The 26,536-nt window shown below is 39.5% G+C and overlaps 1 protein-coding gene across 3 annotated transcripts in view; it reads right to left on the reverse strand.

Annotated features, from left to right (window-relative positions):
- The window catches only part of cpne5b (copine Vb), a 132,032-nt gene that overhangs the window by 78,449 nt on the left and 27,047 nt on the right, over positions 1-26,536 (reverse strand). Inside the window, exons 3-8 of one of the 3 annotated variants that reach the window (XM_040029275.1) lie at positions 26,165-26,205; positions 25,781-25,827; positions 17,122-17,225; positions 11,939-11,978; positions 11,030-11,044; positions 8,657-8,733 (exon numbers count right to left, since the gene is read on the reverse strand). In XM_040029275.1, the coding sequence (XP_039885209.1) occupies positions 8,657-8,733; positions 11,030-11,044; positions 11,939-11,978; positions 17,122-17,225; positions 25,781-25,827; positions 26,165-26,205 (324 nt within the window). Of the gene's footprint in view, positions 1-8,656; positions 8,734-11,029; positions 11,045-11,938; positions 11,979-17,121; positions 17,226-25,780; positions 25,828-26,164; positions 26,206-26,536 lie in introns of those variants that run through there. The other 2 variants (XM_040029276.1, XM_040029277.1) reach the window with 2 other exon arrangements.

The raw sequence follows: 26,536 nt of genomic DNA on the forward strand, positions 1-26,536 counted from the left end.
AATATGTTTTAAATATTCACAGCACCTAGAGAAATAGCTCTACCTTTATAGATAGGTAGATGGACAGATAGATTTAATGGCAGCCATAACCCACATACACTGTAAATGTAATCATCTCAAAAGTTCTTAGATTTGCAAATATAAGAACTTCTACTGTAGCTTCCACCTCATCCGGGGGGGCCAATAGTTGGACACGAGGAGGCGGCTGTGGTGTTGGTTTGCACTGTTACCCAGCTGGGTATCCTGCCTCTCCCCATATGAATCTGTTGACATTCACAAATAATTTCCCCCCATTTCTGCTCCGGTAATTTGCACTGACATTCAGGGAATATCGAAGCGGTAAAAGGCAACGCATGCTTAAACACACCTCGTCCTCAATGCTCCCCTTAACATTTTTCTGATGTCTTTTCTGCACTTTTAATCATGCACCTCTCTCTGTCGCGTTCTTGTTCTTCTTTGCATTATTAATTCAGCTTTATTCAATTTGCCTGTCTCCCATGGTCCCAAATGAAACGGCACACATCTGTGTAATTCCCTTAAATATGCAGGTTTTTAAAAGAAATCCTACAACAGACCACAAGAGCTGACTGTCGATGGTAGCTGTCAGAATGTCAGGGAAAAGGAAACATGCCATCTAAATTTTTTCGAGCTGGAGTGTTGGAGTGAGGGAAAACTGAAGTGAATGACAATAATTCTACCTCCTGCTTGTCTACCATCAGTGAGCCACTGAGTAAGTAATTTAACCTCCATCTGCTGCAGTGCAGCTGCTCTGTGGGCATCAGTTGAAAAATGTGGTGTTTATGGTCAGCAGTCTGTAAATGGCAGCGCCTTGAGAGTGTTTGTGCACAGTTAAACATTTCTGAATCAATAAAAATAAAAAACACAGTATTGTCTGTATTTGAAGCACTCAGTCCAATCATTCCATTCATACCTTTGTTCACTAATAAGAAGGTCAACTCTGGGTTTTGCGGTTGGTGGTTATGCTTGGCATGAGAAGATTTGTTGTATGGATTTGTTATGTCTTTCCTCATGTGATGTAATGCATCTTTTGCCTTTTATCTTTAATTATCTTCTCCTATCCTGATGTTTCTTCTGTGTTTGGTTGCATATGTGCTCGATCAGAGCGGCTGGTTTTGTAGCCGAGTGGTGGTTTTTGTTTTCTTTTAGTCTGTCTTTTTAAAATGGGCTTAGACAGCTGAGAAGAAAAAAGAAATATGAGCAATCTAGTGTTTTTCTAATCATGGCAGAACCCTTTTAAGGTCTTTAAATCCTGTATGTTTACAGTTGTTTAAAAGATAGTTATGGTTATATGAAGAATTGGTAGAAAATCATCAATATTTGCCATTTAAGTTTTCCAAACTTGGAAATTCCAGCTGTTAAATAACACAAGAGTCCACAGGCACCCGGGCGTGCTCGTCTTAGCTCAGCTTTACTTGTACGCTGACATTTCCTAAGTAGCTCTAAACACAAGGTAGGCTGATTTAAAAGTAATTAGTTTTGCAGGTATTTGGTAATAACCCAAAGTATGAGACAAATTAAAATCCTGACCCGATGATTGCGCCAGAGTTAAAGTGAAGGAACTCCAAAGTCATACACGTCTTTACCAAATGTCATAGTAATCCATCCAAGACATGATGGGGTTTTGCACACAAAAATACAAATGTCAGCTTCACAGTGGCTCAAAGAGAAAAGCCAAGGGATGACCAATGCCACTGCAATATGCTGCCTGAAAATAATACATGATAATAATAAATCTTTGTCTAGAAAATATTGAAATATTTCACTGGATAAATATCTTTTACCTGCTGAATGTGTCTTGTGGTATGTTTGGAAAACTAAAGTCATGCTTTGTATGGTAATATGATAGCTCACATCTCCCTCTCGTACTGAGGTAAGTGGTGTTTACTCTAACAGCAAGAAATAGTTTTGTTTTTCTCCGTCTCTGAGACACACGAGAGCCTTTCAACAGCAACCTCTCCAGGCATGGACACTACTACACATAATGTTCAATATATAAATATATCAATGTCATTATTATAAAGAGGACGCTCATTTTGACTTATGTGCCATATGTGCCATTCAGTTTTTATGCATTTGAGGCCAATGGCAAGAGAGCGGCGTACAATCTGAAGCAATCATGAAAGAGCCGAGGACCTTTGATGTTCAGATGAAACAAATGTCTTGTTTGGCGGCAGAGCTCTGCTCTTCTCTGTTCCTTTCTCTCTATCACACATCCACATGTACACAACGAATTCATTTCATTAACATTTTAGGAAATGCTGGAGTCACGTGTCAGAAACACATAACCCTGTAAATAAGCACAATATCATCATAACACAGTACAGACATAATACCGTGACAGGTCAGGTTTGATAAAAATGTCCACATAATTTGACGTAGCACAGAAGGCCAAACGTAGTCTCGGCAACAGTTTCCATTAAGCGATCTGCTAATTTAGCCATTTGTTTAAAGAAGGGCTCTGAAACTATGAGCTCAAGAGTGTATTTTTCAGTCACGCTAAAGACTAATGAACTTGTTGGCTGGTAATCACGCCTGCCTCACACTACACCTGCTGAGTGAATGACAAGGGCTGGCTGATGTTTCTAAGGAAACTGATTCCCCTCGGTTGTTGTTTAGAGCCCACAGACAGGCTACTTAGCTGGACTTAAGTACCAGAGCTACTTCATTTAATAACACTGAGTGCAATAGTTTGGGTCCTTATAAATCTTTTAAAAGGTTGCTTTTAAGGTTTGTTTGAAGCACTTTTATTAAATCTGTGTCGCTTTCAGTTGAGATGAAATCAGAGTGGAAACAGAAGACTCGTCTGATTTACATATTATGACACTACCGGCTTATAAACCTGTATTCCAAATGATGCTGACATCCATTCTTACCCAGTATAGTTGCTTCAGGTAAGCAAGAACAGGTTTATCTAAAGTCTAGCACAAACCTGAGAGCCATATGTCTGTAGCATCAATCAGTGACACGTGTAGGATGACAAAAAAGATGACAACATGGCTCGCAACTTGTGACAAAGACACAGTTAGTGACCAATTTAATTCTGCAGTTTAAGGGAAAACTCCAAATCCCTAGGCTGTGTGAGGGATTTTGCAGTCATGGTTTGGGTTTTACTTTTCTCCTTAGTGAATATGTTCACTGCAAATCTTCTTTATCCCACAATTAAATGTGTCCTATATTTATGCATTTTCATCTGTTCCTACCATTTTGCATGAGCAGTCACTGAGCATGAAACTGATTTCAGTCATATGCATGACCTTCACAATCAAGTTTCAGTTTAACACCTCTGGGAGATTTTAGACAGACTCTATGGATGGCACCCACCAGCAGCATGCTATTATCAAAGCACCGGATGAAATTATTTTTCTTTTGGAAGGACGGACTTTGGTCGCACCATGATAGTTCAAACTTAGAGAATCAATGCCAGGCATCACACAAGCTGCTTACTAAAGCACTTCATGTTGGTTTGGCCTTTAATTTCTCACCCATCTGCACTACATTGCAGTGGAAACAGCTAGCATGACTCTGACTGTCATATTAAAAGCACAGTGTGCAAAATATCACTGCCGGAGGTCACTGGATTCTAGTCAGTTCCCTTTTCTTACACCTCCCGATTCAAGTGAATGATCCTAGCTATGATGGCCGCTGTAGGACAAACAGCTCTGCCCACCATATATACTGAGTGTAGGCTGTCAGTCCTTCATTTACCTCAGCTGGGTGTCCATATCTGTTTGCTCTGGAGAAGACTGTAGAACTTTGTTAAAGGAGTCTGAATCAAATTGATGAGTAAGTGAAGCTCATTTTTCCATCGTTGTTAGCTGTTATTTTTTCAGCTGTTAGCTGTTGTTAGCCAGCATTAGTGAAGCTTTCTTTGAAACAGCTCTAATATTGTAGGACACTTAGCAGAGATAGTCTGAGTTTTAGAACACTCAAGGCTAACATTAGCTCACATAACGTTAGCGTATAACCAGCCATTGTTGTTATTTAGCTGGCTCGTTGTCAGCTAAGGACACAGTATGGTCACTTGTCTAATCTGCTGGCAATAGGTAACTGCAACAATATCGGGAATAAACAAGCATGTTTATCCATGTTTCCATGAGTTAAAACCCTGAAACAGTTCATGCTTGAAGTGAGCGTGAGATGGAAATGAGTTCGGAGAGAGATGGTGAAAATATATTTGTACAAATGTTATATGTAAATGTATAGTTTGAAACAGCAATCTGCAAACTTTAAATCAAAAGTAATTTATATGGCGTACTAGGTACGGATGTTGGCCGTGTGTGTTGCCAGTCTTTTGTCATTTCAACACAACTTTTTAGTTAGTCGTGTTTTTAGCTGAAGTCTAGTGATTCAAATAGGATGTATTGAGTATTATGTAACAGGTGAAGCACAGTATTTGGACAGTGACACAATTCACATTCAAAGGAAATGTGCAAATCACACAGTGCACTAAACAGCACCTGACAAGAGGCTTTGAGGCCACACAAGCTGATGAATTAATTACTAGCAGTGCTAATTACTCGGTGTCTTACAATAAAATTCATCCTGCTCAAGACCGTGACACCTGAATACAAAGTCTCTTACAAACAAGTAGCAGCAAAATCAATTAAAGTGGAGGCCTCTGCTGACACCAATACCCCTGAGAACAGAGTGGAGCTGTGAAGGGATTTTGACATCTTTAGCATCTGTTAAATACAGGTCTGCATTTGCAATGGGTTGATGGATAGATAGTCTCATGGGTAGATTTTACAGAAAGAAGAACATGTGTAATGAAAGCATCATCCTAAACATATTGAGTGAATATTATCTACCTCCCTCTGCCTTTCTCACTTTTTTCTAAGACAGCAACTCGTGTTGTGTAGAATCAGACAAGCAATTATAGGTTGTTTTGAGTGTTTTCATCAGCGTCTGTGTTTCTGTCCCTCTGTCACTGGTCATTAATTTCTCCTTCCCTCTGTGTTTGTGCGTGTCGCTGTCTCTCTCCCTCTCTCTGCCATCAGGAGCTTTTTTTCTATTCTCTTTTTTTAATATAATGAAAATCACAATGGCTGCTGCCTAATTAAATAAGCACTAATTTCAGGAAGATTAAAGCCATTACAATTAGCCAGAGAAAAGCGAGCACAAGACAGGGGACAAGAATAAAATACACTTATTAATTTGTGTGCCATTTATGCTCAGGATCTATGAAATAAATAAATAAAACATGCCTGTTTTTTCATGTGTGTTTTCAAGTCTGTGCACATATTTGCATATGAAGGACAGTATATGTTTAGAGGCTGAAAGAAAGGACTAAAATTAAGTTGTGCATTTTAATGTGATCTTATTTGTACTTTATGGTATTGCAGAATTTATAAAGAAGCAGATTTATGTACATATGTGACACAAACACATAGAAGTAGATATGTATAGAGATTTACTTCTCCGACTTACACCATATTAGATACTTTGCATTTGCAGGTGAAAAGCGAAACAGCGTACAGGCTGAAACATGAAAAACAAAAGCAATATTCTAAAACATTCCCTGATTTTTTTTCCAAGCACGTCTTAGACAAATGTTTGGACATTTTTCAAGCAATGAAATATGAATCACTCTTCATTACTCAACAGAAACATGAAACCAAATTTCAGTCGCGAGTATATCTGCCAGGGAAATGCAACACTTTGTGTGTGAATGTGTATATGTACATGCTCATTTAAACTCTGTTTTTACTGTTCCTCCACATTACAAACTCAACCCCATGGAAGCTATTAAAAAAAGCAGCAACTCAGCCTGTTATCTATAACTTGCAGTGAAAAGTTGCTAATCACTTTAAATCCTTTGTATAAGCTAACCTTTGTGTCCTGCACATAATCATACAGGTGTTTAATATCTCACGGGAATGGCATTTAAGGGTATTGTTTACTGCATATTGACTAAGTAAGAGCACTGAATTAAAGTGATCCCAAAATCTGAATCAGAGTCAGCCAGAAACCAGTGATCAGTCATTACAAGCCAGAACAAACTCCTCATGTACTATCCCAGAGTTACACTGGTATGCCGGCTTTCACCATGTTAAAAACAGGCTTGCCCTACATACGCCATGAATGGTGAAAGGTTGATGTAATTATTTTTGTTTTGGTTTCCAGCGGAGCTTTTATTTTGCAGCCTTTAAAGAAAGATTAAAGGCTGTCGTAAAAATGAAATTTGGCAAGCACTTCCTTTATCTCGCAGCTGCAGAATGTCTCAAAGTAAAAATGAATGGTTTGGCAAATACTCCACTTCCTTTTCTAAACATGCCATACATATTCCCACTACAGATAGACATGGCTCGATATTAAATTTCTAATAACATTAGTAATCTCTATGCTCTCAATATAGACTTTCAGGGCAAATTATATTTGCTAAAGCCCCCCCATGAGCCGGCAACTTCAGTGGAAAATGTGAACCAAGGTTAGAGAGAACGTATAAACACACAGTCGGAAATGGTTTGGTAACACTTTTGCAACTTTCAACATCACAGGTGTGCCGACACAACCAAGCCCTCTTTCGTATTATGTATTAAAGACACAAGACATTCAGTGTAAAGTTCACTGCACAAATTATAATGGATTGCATTTATATAGCGCTTTTCTAGGCACCCAAAGCGCCTTACAATTCCACTATTCATTCACTCTCACATCCACACACTGGTGGAGGCAAGCTACAGTTGTAGCCACAGCTGTGTGTGACAAGTCTGTCTATCAACAGCACGTCCCCTATGTTGCTGGTAGAAATATTGGCATTGACGGGCATTTTATTTAATAATGGATGTCATGAAGAGAACAGAGACAGAGACTTGGATTGTAAAACATAGATATTACTCTTAAATAAGACCTGTATGGAAATCTTTGCACTAAAGTGATTTTAGAACCAGCCTGGTGATTTGCATGTCCACATGTGTTCCTGCATTTGAACAACAGTTTGTCACATTACCAGAAAAAGAGGCGAAATCCCAGAAAAAGAAACACTTGTTGCAGACCTTTTTTTTTTTTAATGACAGCACATTTCTAACAATCTTTGTTCTTTTAAACATGTCAGCACAAACCATCTGTTCCTGAATCTGTTTTTACTGGTCAGCATTTGTTTGATACAAAGATCTACACAAGCAGGGATTTTAGACGAGCCTGCACTGGGTTCTCTTTAAATTTTTACTTCATTGAAATCATCATAAATATCTCAAGGCATGTCTTTACTGTTCTACATGCTTTCATGGGTGACCTACAAAGCGCTGGGCAGGTAATTTTAATGTTACAGCAGATAACTGCAAACGCAAAGTCTGGTAGAAAACACAAGTAGAAATAAAAGTAATTCGATGATTATGATGGACACAATCTAACAACTTAATGAATAATAAATAATAAATCGGTTCAAAACCCCTAAAACACTAATTTAAAAATCAGCTTACAAAGATTTATTTTTTTGTTTGTTTGTTTTTTTAAGTGAAAGTGAAAGTCATGTCAGGTTCGCCAGTGCAGGAACATAGTAATCATTTTTTATATTTACCAGTGAAATATCGGTATTCAGATGTTCTGTCTTAATGCTCTCCAGGGTAACACATTCAGATGTAAGAACCAGCACACTGTACTGAAAGCAGCATTTGAACAACTTTGCCTGAATGCACAATAGCCCGGCAGACTGGTGATGATGATGGTTGATAGATATAGAAAGACAGATAAAAGGATACCCCATTAACACTACATTTTCCTCGGCTAGTGTGAGAGCACAAGCTGAGGAGATGAGCAGTAATTTAGGTAATTTTGCTCTACTCGATTCCCTTTTCTTTAATGACAATAATTATCAGTGGATAACATCTGTAGGATGTGGGTGTTGGCCCCCACCCACCTCTTCCACCCCACCAGACAACACCGGCACACTCACACACACTCTCCTTTCTTGTCTGGTTTGTGTCTTTACCGACGTCTCCTTCTAAACCGCCCCTGTGTCTTTGCCTTTTTTCCCATCATCCGCCCCCTCTTGTGATTTCTCTTTTTACCTCACGTTCTTTCTGGCCCTAAGTCAGTGTCTTTTCTACTAAATTAGCACCTCCTCTAGTCTATTTATACACATCTCTCAGTCCTTTATAACTTTGTACTTTAATAATCTCCTCGCAGCTGATGTAAAGCTTCTGAGAAACACGCAAGCTAATGCTTCACTAGCATTTTTTAATGGAGACAAAACTTACATCAATGAATTCATCTTATTTTCAGTCAGTACCAGACAGACTATTTATTATTGCAACATGCTACAGTGCCATGTGCTGGCAGTCAACTGACATCCAAGTTCGTCTAATGGACACATTTTGTAAGAACCCATTTATGTGATTTTCTGCAATCACTTTCTTAGAAAAGCATCAGAAATGCCAAGCTGGATCTAGTCTGTATGTTGTTATTTAAATGTTATGTTCATACCTGTGAAGATGCCTAAACCAGATATGCAGGTATGAAGCTCCCGAAAGAGCGTTATTGACCCAAACTCGGAACTGAGATAAGTAATTGCATTTGTGTCAAAGTCATTTTTTCTGCCCTTTCTCCCCTCTTAGCACTGTCTAGTGTTCCTCAATCACATTTGGAGTCAGGGGGCATTTTGCCTTTGCGAAAATTGGCTTGAACTCCTACTCACCCCAGTGGTTTCTCCAGTCGACTGGCTGGCGATCCAACAATCTCGCCAAGAGTACAGAACATCTGACCCAAAAAGTCCTGCAGGGAAGAAAGGAAGGAAGAAAAATAGAAGATGAAAGGAAAAAATGAAGGGCGGGATTGTAGACGTGAAACAGAAAGTCTACAGATCAAGTCAGATTAACCTCAGGATGTTCCACCAGATCTCGTACCAGTGGATCGTTCATGCAAATTCAAGAATTTGATAAATTCACTGAAGCTTGTTCACTCATGCTCATTCGCAAGGTCAAAGTTAACATTTGGCCGTCCATACACAGTTTACATCAGCAAACTATTTCATTTTTAGTGGGATCATCTTCTGCTAAAAAGGAAAAAAAAAAACCTTGGAGAAGTGATGAAAGTGATCATCACGAGAAGTACTGTATTTGCTACACTTAAAATACAACTGATACGGTGCGTTTCATAAAAGGTGATATTACTGTGATGTGCTAAATGATGTGACATTGTGACATCATGTCCATTGCTGGTGTGAAGCTGGTTTATAGAACTGAACCCAAGTAATCCAGTAGGCTACGTATGCATGATTGCATACTGGGTTAATGCAATGGTCAAAATGTTTTCCACTAAAATCAGGTCTGTTTCACACATAGGCAACTTAACAGCACCGTGAATTTTTTCCATCCATCCCACCTGTCAACAGACGTGAGATAACACCAACCTCTGTGCAACCCTTACGTTTGGAAAAAAAGATAATAATAATAATAAAATGATCAAAGTACAACTTCAACCTAAATGTTAAAACAGTCGTTTTTAATAAGAAATGGCAGCCGGAGCTCAAAATCAAAATCTTAGCAAAAGCAGCTGCAACAAATTCAGTTTTATTCAGCTCACTAAATCAACAGTATAACGTGGTTACACAGCAAAAGACAAAACGTTTTTAAAAAAGCACATCTCAACAGATCCAATAAAACTAGCACGAGTACATGGAGAATCCATTGTGTGGTTGTTTCAAAGCCGTGAACTAACCATATTAATTGCTTCTTTGCGATAATTGATTCTACATTTCTCACTTTGTAAGAGCTCATCTGACCAGACCTCTGTCCAACATAGAAAAAACATCAACAGTTCTACAGTTCAGTTTTTGCTGTGATACTGTTTCCACTTCTAACCACAGAGATAAATGGCCTGTAAATGTATAGCGCTTTACTAGTCCCTAAGGACCCCAAAGCGCTTTACACAACAGGTCATCCACCCCTTCACACACACATTCACACACTGGTGATGGCAAGCTACATTGTAGCCACCGCCACCCTGGGGCGCACTGACAGAGACGAGGCTGCCGGACACTGGCGCCACCGGGCCCTCTGACCACCACCAGTAGGCAACGGGTGAAGTGTCTTGCCCATGGACACAACGACGAGATTGTCCGAGCCGGGCTCGAACCGGCAACCTTCCAATTAAAAGGCAAACTCCCAACTCTTGAGTCACGATCGCCCCAGATAACGTCAGGGTTTCAACCATATTTGCTGGGTAACCACATAACTAAAATCTTAATACAAATTGTAAAACAAAGGGGAAGACTCGATGGATAATAATAATAATCTGAGCTGAAGGAGAACACTATTAAAAGAGCCTACCTGTACTTTGAGTCCCTCAACTTCAAAACAAAGTAGAGACATATTTCAAAGTATTTGAATTTAACCAGTCATCAGAAATTATTGTAACCCACTCAGAATATGCTCCAACCAACCTGATGGAAACCACTCATTTAATGAACCATGAGGTATTACACATGATGGGATAAGAAGGAGGCATTCAGTGACCCGTGTGTAATGGCCAGAAACATGATTGAACACAGTTATGACTCTAGCTCATCATGTCTGTGGACGAAGTCTCTCAGTGTCAGCCGGCACTGATCTACTTCATCAGACTCCCAAGTTTTTCTGCAAAGAATCTCATTGTGTATTTTTCAGCATAGTCTTTCCTGAACTTATCAGAGGCAGGATGTGGGGCAAAAGTCCTTAATATTGACCTCGACAGACTGGGATCGTTAAATAATTTATTGGGCTATAGAGTGATTGATTTCAATGAGTCTCTAGGTTTTTTTTAAGCCAATTAATTCCACTCAATGCAGCCCATAAGAGCCTGGAAACCTGATCATCTCGATGGCGTTGAATAAAACATTCGAAAGGCACAAAAACTACATAGTTCCACTGAAATTACTGTGGCCAGTAACAAGAGCTGTGCAAATGGCTTGACTTGGCACTCAGTTGTTTTTATTGTGATCAGTGGCGCCTTCTTTTCTCCTGAGAGACGGCTCATTCATGTGAAACAGCAGCCATGCAGTGTTAGAAGTGAGAGAGATGTTGGGACCTACGTTGAGTTCTGCGGGCTTCCAGAAAAGTTGGGCGGCAGCAGCAACAACAACAACAACAACAATAACAACAGAGCACATCATATACCAGCACACAACACCATATCAAATACCTAGCACTCCTGGCACTGTTCAAAATGGGGAAGTGGGACCCGAAAGACGACAACATGCTGTGCCACAAAAGTAAAATCCAAACCCCAACAGAGGAACAGTTAAAGCAAGTGATGGAAAAACGCAAACCTCACTTATCCAAATACACCAAATAATCACCCGCGCTGATTATTTTGACATTTTCAATGCTTTTCTGTCACCATAGTTTCCGGTCATGAGTAAAAAAAATGTGGTTTTTTTCCCCCCAGAAATGATTAAGAACAAAAATAATGTAATGCATCGCTTTAAATGGAAACTAATGGTTAAAAGCATTACGTAATCCTTTTTTCTACATGAACGTATATTATGGTGTTACATACTATCCATTACTACAGTGCCAGTAAAACCAATAAAAAAAGACGATGAAAGAACCAGTTGCTGACCAAGTAGACATTTAAACTGTACATTTACATACGAAATATAAGTACAGTATATGACTGCATATCTAAAAACAATAGCACTGTGAATAAAAGAGAACAAATAAAAACTCTGTATTTGGATACTTATGTGATCAGGCAATAGATGGGGTTTGCTTTATTCCACCCTGAAAACATGCAGCAGGCGACAAACTAATTAAAACAAGCAACATTAGACCACTGATAAAAGGAATTTTTACTATCTTCCATTTTGTCAAACACCATATTTAAATGTTTACATGGAGGAATTTTCTCCACAGCAATTCAAGCCAATAATTCAGATTTTACCCAAGACTGATCTCCATTTATCTGTGGTTCAAGGTTTAAAATAGCTGTGAGTACTCACGTGTTTGGACAGGTCGGGGCTTTTGGAGTCAACATCATACCTGAAAGGAAGCATAATGAAAACAAAAGCCTTACTTTATACATTTGACCGATGTGACATTGCAGGAAGGTTTTCGAACGAAAATCTTTGTATCTTTTTGTTTATCAAGTTGAAGAAACGGAAGGAAGCAGGAGATAGTCATTATAATTGGTGCAGTGCATGGATTACAAAGAAATAAAGCACAGGGAAAGAGCTAAAAGAAAACGATATAAGGTGACACTTAAATGTGCTGCACTGAAAACTGCAGCGTTTAGTGAGGTGAGCAGAGGTGGGTAACGAGTTACATTTACTCCGTTACATTTACTTGAGTACGTTTTTGAAAAAAATGTACTTTTAAAGTACCTTTTTTGCACAATACTTTTTACTTTTACTTGAGTACATTTGTGAAGAAGAAACGGTACTTTTACTCCGCTACATTTGCAAAATTCAACTCGTTACTTTTTAAAAAATAATTAGTTTAACACATTAGATAACATGCCGCCAGTGGAGTTTCCGGTAACTTTTTTACCAATGAGATGTGGCCATGCAGTCACATGACCAGTTTGAAACTGTGGCGGGCAGTGCGGCCCAAACGTTTCAAAGTAGCGGACACACGAAAGAAGAAACATGAAAACATAGCGGAGCCGTCTACGCTAGAGCTGAAGAGGATGAACACCCTTGGCCTCATATACAAAGAACGTTTCGCTTAAAAGCAGTACAAAAGAACAGCTATGTCTTCAGTGTGGTGTCTTCAGTGAGAGCCAAAACAAACTAACTTTTCAGCGTGAAAAAACTCAGCTCGTGTAACCTGAGGAAACGATAAGTTTTCTCTAAATATCTTTTTAGCTGTGGTTAGCTGGATGTCAGCCTTATGTTACAGCAGCTGTGTCGAGCTCGAGCTGCGAGTCATATTTTTGGCGCTACGTTGTAGTGAGACAAGTTTGTGGGTGTTTTGTGCAGCTTCAGCTGTCTTTTTAACTGCTCGCTGGTTAGCTAGCGTGAGCTATAAGCTAACAGCTAGCCTCGTTAATGACGCTGGAGTTCAACGCACATGCAAACAGCTCGTCTCTACTGCTTTAACTGTTAAAACAGAAGGCAATACTGCGGCTGGCAGAATTTATTATGTGAAACAACAGCTTGTTTAGTTTAAACAGTCTGCATTAAGCTGGGCAAACACTGTGCGATTTTTTTTCAATCACGTTATTCAGCTCCTGCTCAAACTGTACAATTGAATCGCAGGGGTTAGAAGTTCATAGGTCACGATGCAGGGTCTCACACTATACGGCCTGATGCTCTGATGCGACTTGAGTGCTCAAACTGTGCGTCCATAACATGAAGCTTATCATACAAAATCTGTCTCTCGCTCTCCCTCTCTCTGTCTTTCACTCACTCACACACCACCACCACCATCAACTTTGCTAAATTACTAATGGAAAACATTGACCAGACAGCTGTAATTGAGCAGCAATGTCCATCCAACTCTTTTCATGGTTGTTGTAGTCGTCACAATTTTGTGAGGCCACACTGAAAAGCCTCAGATACGGTAGCGTCGTACGGAAGCGTAGAGCTGCCACCCAGCCAAAAGAAAAATAGAAAAGTATATTGTTCTAACAATATACTATTGTTAGAACAATATACTATCATGTTAGTACAATATACCTTTCACGTTTGAACAATATAATATCACGTTATTACAATATACAGAATTATCACGTTCGTACAATATAAATATTACATAGGCTACATCGCAGCTCCCGTCACGGCTTCCATCAATGTCTTTCTCGTCTTTTCCCAGAGTAACAGCCAAACAGGAGGATCTATTGGCTAGCACTGCTTAGCCTTGCACGCATTCTTATTTTAAACTTAATCTAGAATTCATTGCAAACTGTTTGTGCGGGACATGAATGACAGGATTTTGTTTTTCTACAAGAGTTAGTAAAAAACATCTCCAGTGTGATCAAATCTTCTTGCCAAACATCTGCAGCTTGGCAGTGTATATAGCACTATAATGACCAGACCTAATTCTTTTGAAAACCATACACCTTCCACGGGTCTCAACTTCATCAGACATCACCTCAACACAGAGCTGGATGAGGCCAGCGCAAACAGCAGCCTAACTGACTAAGATGATGGATCCATGGGGTCAGGAAAGCCAGAAGCAGGGCTGGAGAGGTACCTTTCATGTCCATTAACTGGAGGTGTGGATCTATTGCATGGCGTTCCTCACATCAAGAAGCTGTCGATCAAAATCAATACAGCCCTTCATGCATCTGGAGCTTGTGAAGGACTTCTCAGTCATGCAGGACTCCTGTTCACTTCTAAACAGTGACAGCTTCACAGCAAGAACCTTGAGAGCAAACTGCTGCTGAAGCTTAACCATCACCTCACTGAGTGAAGAAATGGCACATTTTTGCTAAATATGCAGAAATAGATGCACACCCATGCAACTTATGGTAAACTGAGCTGCCTTGTATGTACATATGTTGAAGATGCCTCGTTCTAATGTTTTCTCTGAGGCTGCTGTGCCATTTGGAGCAAAAATGAATATAAAGTTTACAGCATATCTTGTCACTGGAAATTGTTTGCACTGTTTATATATTTATATTATTTACTGTAGGTATTGGTGAAAAAAGCTTTATGTTGTGAAAAACTGAAATCTGGAAAATTTTTTATTGATCTTTTTACATATATTCCTTTTGAAAATACAAAAATTTGTATATTTATTTATTTTTGTTTGTCTGATAGCATTTATTTATAAAATAAATCTGACATTTCAAACAGTTACTCGCTACTTGAGTAGTCTTTTCACCAAGTACTTTTTTACTCTTACTTGAGTAACATTTTTGAAGACTACTTTTCACTTTTACTTGAGTAATAATATTTTAAAGTAATGCTACTCTTACTTGAGTACAATTTTTGGATACTCGACCCACCTCTGGAGGTGAGTGAGCATCAAGAGAGAAGAAAAACAAAGTTATGTGTGAAATCAGAATGAGGAGAGATGAAAAGAACTGAGATCTTAGTGTCATTTCAGATGTTGTTATTTGTTGTGCTGAGTAACTGGAAAGGGGTTTGACTACAGACAATAAGACCTGAGTGGTGGACCTGATCTGATTTGCATGTGAATATAAAGCAATAAAAGGGAAAAGGGACATATGTGATGTCACAGGATTAAACGTGTGATGAAACAATGGATCCCGTCTGCCTGGAGATCAAATCAAATACAATTACTGAGTAATATGTTGAATAAACAGCGCGCAAGACTTTCTCTTGGTGAGCTGCACTGTCTTTGACAGCATACGGTGGGACAGATTTAGAGCGTCACGCTGCTCAAAGAGATTTGACAGATTTGTTGTTTCAAATTTAAATCAATTTAAACCATAAAAGAGTTAAACAAACTGCATTAAACCCTGAGGAGGCATTCCTGGTGTCCAAATTACAAAAAGCATCTTTTTGGAATCTGACCCATCCAAAAACTTTAAGGTTAAAAGCAGATGTGATAATATTACCAAAGAAATCCATTATATTATCGTGTTCTTACATAGTTGTTTTTTGTTTTTTGTTTTTTTTAAATACATGTTTTGGGGGCTTATTAAGCAGATCAGATTCAGAAACACTTGTAAGATTAGATTTGTGTTCATATTTAGGCTGGATCTCTCTTGTGGAAAAAATAACGTTAACAGTTGCTTCTTCCAAACAACTGCTCTCAATTAACATGTGCTTAAACCAAAATATGATCACTTTATCTTTATTAACAGTCTGCAGATGTTTAAGATTGCTGTCATTAAATCTCTAATTGAAAATCCTTGATTAAGGGTGTTTTGGCCAATTACTGCCAAATATCCATTACACCCTTTATTTATGATTATTTTTACTCGTTTTATTCATTATTTGTATTAGATTAGCATGCAATAATGGTTCCATTTTTAGGAGTTTCATTCAGCATTCAGAGAGCATGATAACTCAGAGACAAGCATGGGTAAAAAGCATCAACCATCTTCTCATATCCTCACACAATGGACTCCTCTCTATAGCTATCACGCTGGATCTCGGTGTTGCATTTGACACCACTGATCATATCGTGCTTTGACTCAAAAGATGAGCACTGTGCTGGTCATATTTATCAGATGTTGAAAGTCTTCCAAAAGTCATATAAGAGGTTCAATGTCGTGTGCTGGTTGACAATGCATATATTTCTATTGGCAATTGGTGATCTCAATCTCTGTTTTGGGTCCTAAAAACATGGCATTAACTTGGCCTCTAGCACTGCTGATTCCACTGAGTCATTTTTGACTAGAATATCTCCTTTAACTCATGCATTTAAAGTCATCTGTAGCGATACAGATGAGCCGTCCAGCATTACAAACATGCCTTCTTAGAATGATGCTGAAAACAATCCCATTCATTAGTTACTTCTGGGACCAGCAGTTGTAATTCTTTATTATCAGGATATAGCTCCCGGAAAGCTTCTACAATATGTTGCTCTGAAGATATTAAGTAGCAAGAGAGATCCCATTTCTATATTGCTATAGGCTCAGGCTGCTGCTGGACCTCCCATCAAGCACGGAGCACGTCTCTTATCTCATTTCTTCCTCTATGCATTCATGTAGCCTTGTTCGTGTCATAAATTGTGTTTCTTTCCTCTTCATTAAGTTGTGCATTTTCCTTTCTGGCCTTTCTCTCTCTGAAAGTCTTGCAAACATCTCCAGGTCCGCATGATCCTGATCTGAAGTTGCTTTTCTTTTCTTTCTTTGCTTCCCCCTCACCCCAGTAGGTCTAGACAGACATCATCTATAGCAGGTTCCTTCCTGGGGGGTTTTTCTCACCACAGTCAGGGTGCTCCTCAAAGAGAATTGCTGCTTTTGTCTTGTTTTTTTGAATTGTAAGGCTTACCTTATGATGTATATGAAAAATGCTGAGATTACATTTGTTATGCACTGGTGTAAATAAATGCAGTTATCTAAATAAAACTAAAGACATGCCATTTCATTGCAATGTTTAGATCCCCATCCATATTTTGGCATGGTGAGTCTTGTTGTGCATAGTTAGGGTTGTTGTATTTTCTGGTCAGGTATGGCAGATGGTCAGTTTCTTAACTTCACTGAACGGTGTAGGCAGATGGTGCAGAAAAGGAAGTGAAATAATGAAAACTAAACATCACTCACAAGTCAAAGCGAAGGTTCTGCTTCTCCTCAAAAAAGTAGTCCAAGATGTACTTTCTAACAAAGTCGGGGTTTAGAGTGTTGTCTATCACCTCTGTTCTGCCAAACTGTAGGAGGAGAAAGACAGATGGAGGTCAGCAGAAGAGAATGATGAAAGAACAAGCAAGACATTGAAACACAGTTTTAAAAACAAATACAGTTAGTGTGTGCTTGCCCTTTTCATCTCTTTCCTGGGCTTATTACATAAGTGTATGCACACAGTCACAGAGGCCTGATTAATGGAGGTGCTTTCACATGGTTCTGCTGTGCAAATGAAATCAAGGGTGGGTTTCCCGGATGCTTGATCTTCACCCCTCTCCTGTATTAATTACAGCAGGTTAGCGCATACATCAACCTCGCGGAAGGAAAAGGAAAATGTAAGACGCCGGGAAAATGTGTGGACAGGGAAAAGTTATGGGTAGACTTGGAGGGGAAAAGGGGAAAGGGATAAAAAACTGCTGGAGGGAAGGAAATGGGGACACTGTTTGAGTCAGAGCTTTGGATTGAAAACAGTCAGAAGGGTAAAAATGAGAAAAGAGTGAGGAGAGGTGAGGAGGAGGAAAGCAGTCATTAGGGCTTCCTACATTTTCTCACTCCTAAATTACAAATGCAGGGATATATGCCAGAGAACAATTGACAAAGGCCCAGAAACTCCAAGTATATGCACAATCACTGGCCACTGTATTAGGTACACTTTACAAGTAATGGTTTGGACCCACTATAGCAGTCAGAACGGTCTTAATGCTTCACTTCAGCAAAGTGCTGGAAACATTCCCCACATATTTTGGTCCATATTAACATGATAGCATCACACAGTTGCTGCAGATTTGTCAGCTGCACATCCCTGATGTGAATCTCTCATTCCACCACACCCCGAAGGTGCTCTGCTGAACTGAGATCTGGTGAATGTGAGTACAGTGAAGTCATTGGCATGTTCAAGAAACCAGTTTAAGATGATTTGAGTTATTCTGATGGAAGCAGCCACTGGACGATGGACAGACTGTAGTCATAAAGGGATGGATGTGCCATTAAATGGTGCCTTATTTGGTACTAATGGGTCCAAAGTGAACCAGGAAAATATTCCCTACACCATTACACCACCAGCAGCCTGAACTGTTGAAGCAAGGGAGGATGGGTCCATGCTTTGAAGTTGTTTATACCAAATTCTAACCCCAGTCTTATATTGCCCCATTTAGGTAGCCTCAGTATGCTGTTCTGTCCTGTGTAACAGACATGGCACCAACCACGGTCTTCTGCTGCTGTACCCCATCTGTTTAAAGGTTCGACGTGTTGTGCATTCAAAGACATTCTCCTGGTTGTGGTTATTTTAGTCGCAACTGCCTTCCTGTTTGGCCATTCTCCCCTGACCACTGAGATCAACACTGGATATTCACCCCGAAGACAGCCTCTCAGTGGATATTTAAAAATCTTTTTTGTCACCATTCTCTGTAAACCCTAGAAATGGCCATGCGGGAAAATCCCAGTAGATCAACAGTTTGATAAATACTCAAATCAGCCCACCTGACACCAACAAATATGCCACATTCAAAGTTACTTCAGTCACATTTCTTCTCAGTTCTGATGCTCAAGTTGAACCTCAGAAAATCATCCTGTCTATATCTACATGCCTAAATGCATGGAGTTGCTCCCATGTGATTGCCTGATTAAAGAGTGTGCATCAGTTAAAACCTCCACAGATTTATATTTAATAAAATAAAAATAAATAGTGAAGCCTTAAAGCACACATTGCCTCATTCGTGAATCGTGACTTTATACTAAGTCTGAGCCCTCTGGTGTTTGAACAAACATAAAAACAGTGGAGTCAGATGAGAGCAGTTAACACAAGAATGAAATTACCTCAAAATGGATTCAAGAAAACACACACACTGGAGATTGCACCACATTTCCTGTGTATACTGAGTCTACTCTGTACATGGCTGCATGTTTTTGATGTCACATTTAATGGTTTCCTGCCAGCACAGCTATAAACTGTTTGCGGTTTGAACATCTCAGCTTAGTCATAGTTATTTGCTGGTAATATCACCAGAACTTCACAAGATAAATCACATCTTACTTCTACATTTCTAAATTTGAACCATGTGAGCATGCTCTGGGCCTGTAGGGGACAGCTGCTCTTGTTATGGCTCAGAAAAAGACGTTATTTCTACATCTATTAAAGCCACGCCTCCTGTGATAGGTTTAATATTCATTTCATCCTTATATCGCAACAAGGAACAGCATTAATTGATTTGTAATGAGCGGCATTAATCATATTTTTTCTTAATTGATTTCCTTAATCAAATCCATCTTCATTCCTTCATGCCTAATATTACAATGATGCACAGATGTCAGAGGCAAGAATTCTTTCTTTTGTTAGAAAGATGAAAATTCAACCTGTGCTCAATAATGCAATAATGACATCGGGTCAGATGCGAATCGTATATAGACAAACTGTTTCCACAGACTACAACAGGTCTGCCTGTGAAATAGACACCATGAGGCAGAGGGCAAACGTGCTGTGTTGGTGTCATCAGCATCATAGCAGGCGAGAGGTGTTTGACCTTTTATGTGTAGGTAATGTTATGAAAACCAAACCATGAAATTTAAGTGAAGAGAAGAATGTGTGGTTCCAGACATGGTTCAAAAACTTCTTTCCATCTAGAGTTTGTATAACACCACACTGGCCTTCTAATGCTGATTTATTTTGCATTAGTTGAAAATGTCAGTAAAGCGTTACCAAGTGCATCAAAATGTGACAAGGAGCAAGCGTCAGTATGTGATGAGTTCGGAATAAGAATATGTTGTAATATGTGCAAACTGTAGTATTTTTAGTGCAATAATGTTTATTTGTATGGGAATAAGCATGCAACTTCAACGAGTTCCACACAACATTCATAGCTTAAAGCAAATCTGCAACGGCCTTTTCAGAGTCACTCTTGTTTTCCACAGTCTCATAACTCACCAGCAAGTCTGTCGAACTCTTCATAGAGGTAAACAGAACCTGTTTGCAAAGATTAATCTTCCCATAACATGGAATGCAGCTTTTGTGAGCGAGTGTGAGTAAACGATGACTTTGCACCGATAGAAAACTTCACTCTTCTGTGATATTGCACCACTGTCTCTTTCTAAAAATAGGAGGGCAGGACTACTGATATTGAATCTGTGTTCTGCCCTGAGTTTTTTTTCCGAAGCACCCGGAGCTGTTGATGAGGTTGTGAGCACATGTTAGTAAAGAGGCGGGAGATTGCAAAAATGAGCACCATACGTGATTTCCCAGCTGAGTGGAAGAGACAATACCGTGCTGCAGAGTTCATTAGATACTGCTGGGCTGCTGGAGCTGGCTAATGAGAATCTGGCAGGAAGTCCCTGACCTGCACCCTCGACATTTACACACATAGACGCAAGGCAGCTGGCACGCATATACTTATGGCATCTGAACTCTTCGGTCCGCTGATGTAGAGACCGATAGTGTCTCGTGTTGAAAATGTGACCATGTCTCTAAGTCTCATTGCAAGTGATCATGGTGTTAAATTAAGAAATGGGCAAAGGAGAACAGTAATAAAACATGTATAATCCATTATTATCTTTTTGGCTTTTCTATCCCAAATATGGCTAAGAGTTAATTATGCTGACCATCATACTTTGCATAAACAACCTTTTTTTCTTTTAACACACACAAATCGTCAGTGCAGATTTTTGCCATCTGAATGTGCTGTAGTTCTTTTTCTGTTCTTTGTGGCTCAGCAGACAGCAACACAGTGCTCATATAATGAGCATGTTGGAGTCAGTAGTGTGAATTAGTGTGAGATAGCTTTCTGTCTGTTTTGGCCTTCAGTGAAAAGCATTGGGGTGAGTTTAAAAAAGAAATCCCCAAGACAAAGAAAAGACACAGAAACACGAAGAATACTGAGCAGCTCCCCAGGACTGATAGAGAGTTTAGGGAGGAAGAGTAAAACAAGCAGCTGAAAACCATTTCTTCCACGATAAGTGCTGCATGGCTTCATGGGAAAACAACTCCCAAGGTTTGTTAGAGCTTCGAGCCACAGCTGTGATTGTGCGAAGTCTGGGTATATGTGTGCACATCAAACAAATTCTAAAACTCATACACGCAGAAACAGGCATGTGCACCAACACGCACACAAACGCACACTCATTCACATAGCAGGTAGTAGCAGATAATGTCAGACGGTGGGAAAAAATAATAGAAATCATCAACCGTGTCAATCTCCATTAGCTGTTCTCTGTCTGGCTCACAGCATACAGTAATCACTCGGCAACTTTGCACCTCCATTGCTATGTTCTACTTGTTTATATATCCAACAGCCCTTCATCGTATGTATGTACTACATATAAGATGCAACCATTCAGTTCAGCGACTCCACCTGTGAAAATAGATAAAAAATACAATTTAAATTTGGTCTATTTTCCCCTCATGTTTTCTCCCTTGCAGTGCAGCTCTCTGAGCAACGTTTGGTCCACAGGAAAATCAGAATGAGCCTTTCAGGGAGTGATCTGAAAGCAGTAAGTGGGCCAAAAGTAAACAAGGAAACTACCTGGAAGTTGAACTTGACCAGATTTAAATAGGTTTTTTTGTTTAGTTTTTTTTTTTTTATTGGAGAGAGTTTCTTATTGTTAGGACTACGCCTTATATTCATCTAATGAACCTAAAAATAAGTTGATGTAATTAAGTGTTAACATTACAGGCAGCCGGATCAGGTCAGGGACGAGACCCTGCCCCAAGTGGAGGAGTTTAAGTATCTTGGGGTCTTGTTCACGAGTGATGGCAGAAGGGAGCGGGAGATCGACAGACGGATTGGTGCAGCGGCTGCAGTGATGCGGATGTTGTACCGGTCTGTTGTGGTGAAGAGAGTAGAGCCGGTGCTCCTCCACATCGAAAGGAGCCAGCTGAGGTGGTTCGGGCATCTGACAAGGATGTCCCCTGGACGCCTCCTAGGCGAGGTTTTCCGGGCATGTCCCACCGGGAGGAGGCCCCGGGGCAGACCCAAGACATGCTGGAGAGATTATATCTCTCGGCTGGCCTGGGAACGTCTTGGTGTTCCCCTGGATAAGCTGGAGGAGGTGGCTGGGGAGATGGAGGTCTGGGCTTCTCTGCTTGGGCTGCTGCCCCTGCGACCCCGGATAAGCGGAAGAAAATGGATGGATGGTTGGATTACAGGGCTTTATTGATCCATCCCTTCCCCATTTAATAGGTCTTGTCTTGTGTTATATTGTAAGGAGAAGCAAATGGTTCACAAATATCCTTAATGTGACTGTGTTTGTATGGACATACTGTGGAAACTCAGTGAAGCTAGAGCTGAGACTTTTTGCAGCTGTGATTTTCTGGTATACGGTCTAATTACCCGAGGTACACTTAAACAACGATTCCAGGAAGAAGTGTATTTCTAAGAGTGCTCTCAATTTGGGCTGTATTAGTCAGTAATACCTCAAATTGTTTGACAGTATGTTTGTGCCTGGTAAACATCTCCTATGACCTTTTCAGACTTGGTTTTGGATACTAGAGTCCATATTCAGGTTTATTTTCTCCATTGTTTTGGATGGGGAGTCATTATTGAAGGTCACTTAGTTGTTTTTAAAACAATAACCACTGGAGCAATAAAAAGCACTGAATCATCTTGAGCATAAAATCAACCTAAAAGTATCCTACAACTAAATCCGGAGCACTTTAATGTACTGTAGAGGATAATGAGCGCACAACGAAGAGAATCAAGTCCACACCTAACTTATCTATGCACTAGTCTGTTGTATAAAGTGATGTGCATACTCTTCATCAAGAATGACCTGTATTAGCATGGCAGGCATAATGCAGTGTGCACCAAATACCGGAGGAGATGGAAATAATCGTCAAACGTGGCCCCACCGGTGTGCTAGAGGGCCCTGTCAGAAAGCGTTATTTAGCAGTCCCTGGTGAGTCACCTGTTTTAGCTTTGCTTGTTCAATCGGAGGCGCTCAGTGTCGCTCACACAGCATCACCTGGAGCCGCTCCAACACATACAACTGAACAATATGACTGTGGATGTGATGGTTCATGTCCGCAAGGAGAGGGCTGATTTAAATGTTTCCTGGTGAACAGCAGAAGATGGAGTGCAATCTGAAGTGAAAATAAACTAAAGTGAAATGCTCATTATATTAATTACATTTTCTGTATTTGATTGGATTAGAAGGCATTCAAACTGAAAAAACAAAGAAGTGGATGGCAAAGGGACCTTTACTGTGCATATGCAAATGCATATGCGCTTAGGATTTACACATATGCATACACATTTTCACACCCAAAGAGCAGGGCTGTCAGCAATAATTCGGCTACCTTTGAATTAATCCCACACAGCCATCTGTTGGGAGTGAGTAAACATAAGAGCAGCAGATGAGTGTATAAATAAAACAGCCATATACCATATAAATAAATAAATTACATTAAATTATCATGTACTGAAAATATCTGTGCCCATTTGGACAATGAGCAGTGTTTGATGAGGAATCAATCAAACTGTGCACGTCCAGCCTTGGAGGGGATGCAAGTGAAATCACGGCTGTGGCACTGGAAACATTAATTAAATTAAATATCATGCTATACTCATCACGTTACAGTTCCATTTTTAATGACTTTGGTTTTTCATTTCTGTCTTGGTTGATATATTTTTTAATATTTTTGTTGCCTGTTTGTATTACAGAACATTAAAATCGACTATCTAGTGCAGGAGTGGGCAATTCCAGGCCTCAAGGGCCGGTGTCCTGCAGGTTTTAGAGCTCACCTTGGGTCAACACACCTGAATCACATGATTAGTTCGTTACCAGGCCTCTGGAGAACTGCAGGAGCTAATTTAGCCATTTAAATCAGCTGTGTTGGTTCAAGGACACATCTAAAACCTGCAGGACGCCCTCGAGGCCTGGAGTTGCCCACCCCTGATCTAGTGTCAAACTCTATTTATCTTCGCAAGGTTTGGACCAGACGTTCTCTAACGGGAATCGTTTTTAAAGCAAAACTCACTTTTGATTTATGATTTTTTGATCTAATGACTTTAATTTATTGTAAGCCAAACATTTATTCTCACTTACAGCATATTTGCTGTGTTTTTACACTAAAGCATTGCGCTAGCAATACTCTATAATTTTCAGATATGTGCATACACAGTACAGTGTATTGCATTACGAATTTATTAGACCAGCATCCGATGTAAGGTTTATGGCACATCTGCTCCAAATTAAAACTTTTTTTATGTTTCTGCAATGGTTTATCCACCAGCATGCACGAGCTCTTTAATCAAAATGTATTTTCTCTTATGCTAAATTACAATTACTGTTGTTATCTATAAATGTACATCACAAAAAATAAGAATTGAGGGGGGGGGGGGGGGGGGGGCTCTCTTTTTCTTGAATAATCTATAAGAGAATCTGAAATTGTTGTTGCAGTTGTTACCTGGTTATGAAGGGTGAGTGTAGGTCTGATTTAAAGGATTGAGGAGAGATTCTCTTGTTCAGTGTGACCGCTTCTGAAGTTCATGTCCAGTGTCACCTGTATTTATTTCTTTACTTGTGCCTATAGTTGTTGCAATTTCTGCTGCCCCTTCAGCCAGATATCTCTTGGAAAAATAGTTTCAATCACAATGACACTCTTTAACTTGACAAATAAAAGATATTTATATACAAAAATATTTACCGTGCCCGTGACAAATTTATTACAGGCTTAGTTCATAAACAGTATACTGTATATATTTTAATTTGGTCTTGCAGTCAGCATTTATTGCAATAGGACAAAAATTCTATTAAAATAAACTACAATGGCCACGTTCGATTTAATCGAAAGCAGCAGCTTGGCCCATTTCTGTTAATAGTTTTTGGATACAAATGGAGGTCTGTGAAACATCAACGGGCCACATACACATGCACTTGTATCTACTTAATACTGTTCATCTTAACAACAGGAAAGATGCTGAATATTGTCAACTACATCCTTTTGAGTTAAATTGCTATTATTATTATTATTATCATTATTACCTTCATTATGTGCCACATTTGGGAATTTCTTCCATAATAAACATTCTGATGTCAGCTGCTTACCAGTATTTGCAAAGACATAAAGGTAAAGAGTTCGGCTTCAATACTTTATTTAACACTTTACTTCACATATGTATTTTGTATCATTACGTGTTTTGCTAATTCCACCTGCAATCCAAATAATTAGGTTTCATTAACTGGACAAACAGACAGAATGGTGAGATGACAAGTAGAGAGCTGATGGTAATGCCGCATAAACCAAACAAGGTTCACTAAGATGTGGATTAACGAATCTGCAGCATGCTGTTTAGTCCCCAAAATGTCAGCATATTGATCATTATGGTGTGAGGGTTTTTGTTGTTGGTTGAAGTCTCCAATTAGGGAATATTTCCTTGGCATTTTAAGACGACTGATGCTTGAACAAGTTTAATGAATTGTCAAAAAACACTCACAGAGAAAAAGGGGGAAAGAAAACCATGAGCTGAATGTCTTAACTGGAGTGCCACCACTCCACCCCTGTGCACACAGAGAGCAAGACCAGAACTTAATTGGAAGCGCTGTAAGTTCTTTCTTTTTTGATTTGTGTGTGCATGCTCGTGTGTACACTCACCTCTCTCCACTGTTTGGTTTCAACACCTTGTGTATAGAGCACGCACACTGTGAAAAAGTGCCAGGGAGGGACATAAAAAGAGGAAATTTGGTGAAAGAAAGAGAAAACAAGAACCAGGGGGGGGGAGAGAGGAAGAAAAGAGAGTGAGAATTAGAAAAATGGAGGCAAATTCCAAATGGGAAATCAATGTGAGGGTTTTAGCTCCAGTGCAGTGAACAAACAGCCACAGCACACTGAGGGGGGAAAAAAAAGATTTCCCAAACTACAAGGCAACATATCGATAAAAAACACACAGAGGAGAAGTAGAGAACGACCACAACCAGAAGCAGGCGTAGAAAAATAATAAAGTACCATAAATAGGAGAAGTCTTTACAAAATACTCACTTGGATCTGACTTTGAGAATGTGTCTTTATCCAGCAGATTTCTGGAAAAGGAAGAGAAGAAAAAAGCAACAACTGTTACTCATGCTGACAGCTTGACATGAGTCACTTATACTCAGCTATGTTCTAATATTTATGTGCACATACGGTATATTCTTGTCATGTTTAAGATGATACAATTTTTTTTAACCAGAAGCCCACTTGAGAAGTGCAGAGCCTTATCTGACAATTTTACAGAAAGTGATCTGATCTGCTGATTCAGATCACTGTGAGTTTTGTGCACTCTTCATTTTGTGCCTTGGTTTTCTGGTTTTCCCTTTTTTCCTTTCTTCGGGTATCTAGTTTGAGCTTTTGTCACATTGTAGTCTCTGGGGA

The sequence above is a fragment of the Simochromis diagramma genome, unplaced genomic scaffold, assembly GCF_900408965.1.
Source record: "Simochromis diagramma unplaced genomic scaffold, fSimDia1.1 OVJJ01000483.1, whole genome shotgun sequence".
Classification (NCBI taxonomy): Eukaryota; Metazoa; Chordata; class Actinopteri; order Cichliformes; family Cichlidae; genus Simochromis; species Simochromis diagramma.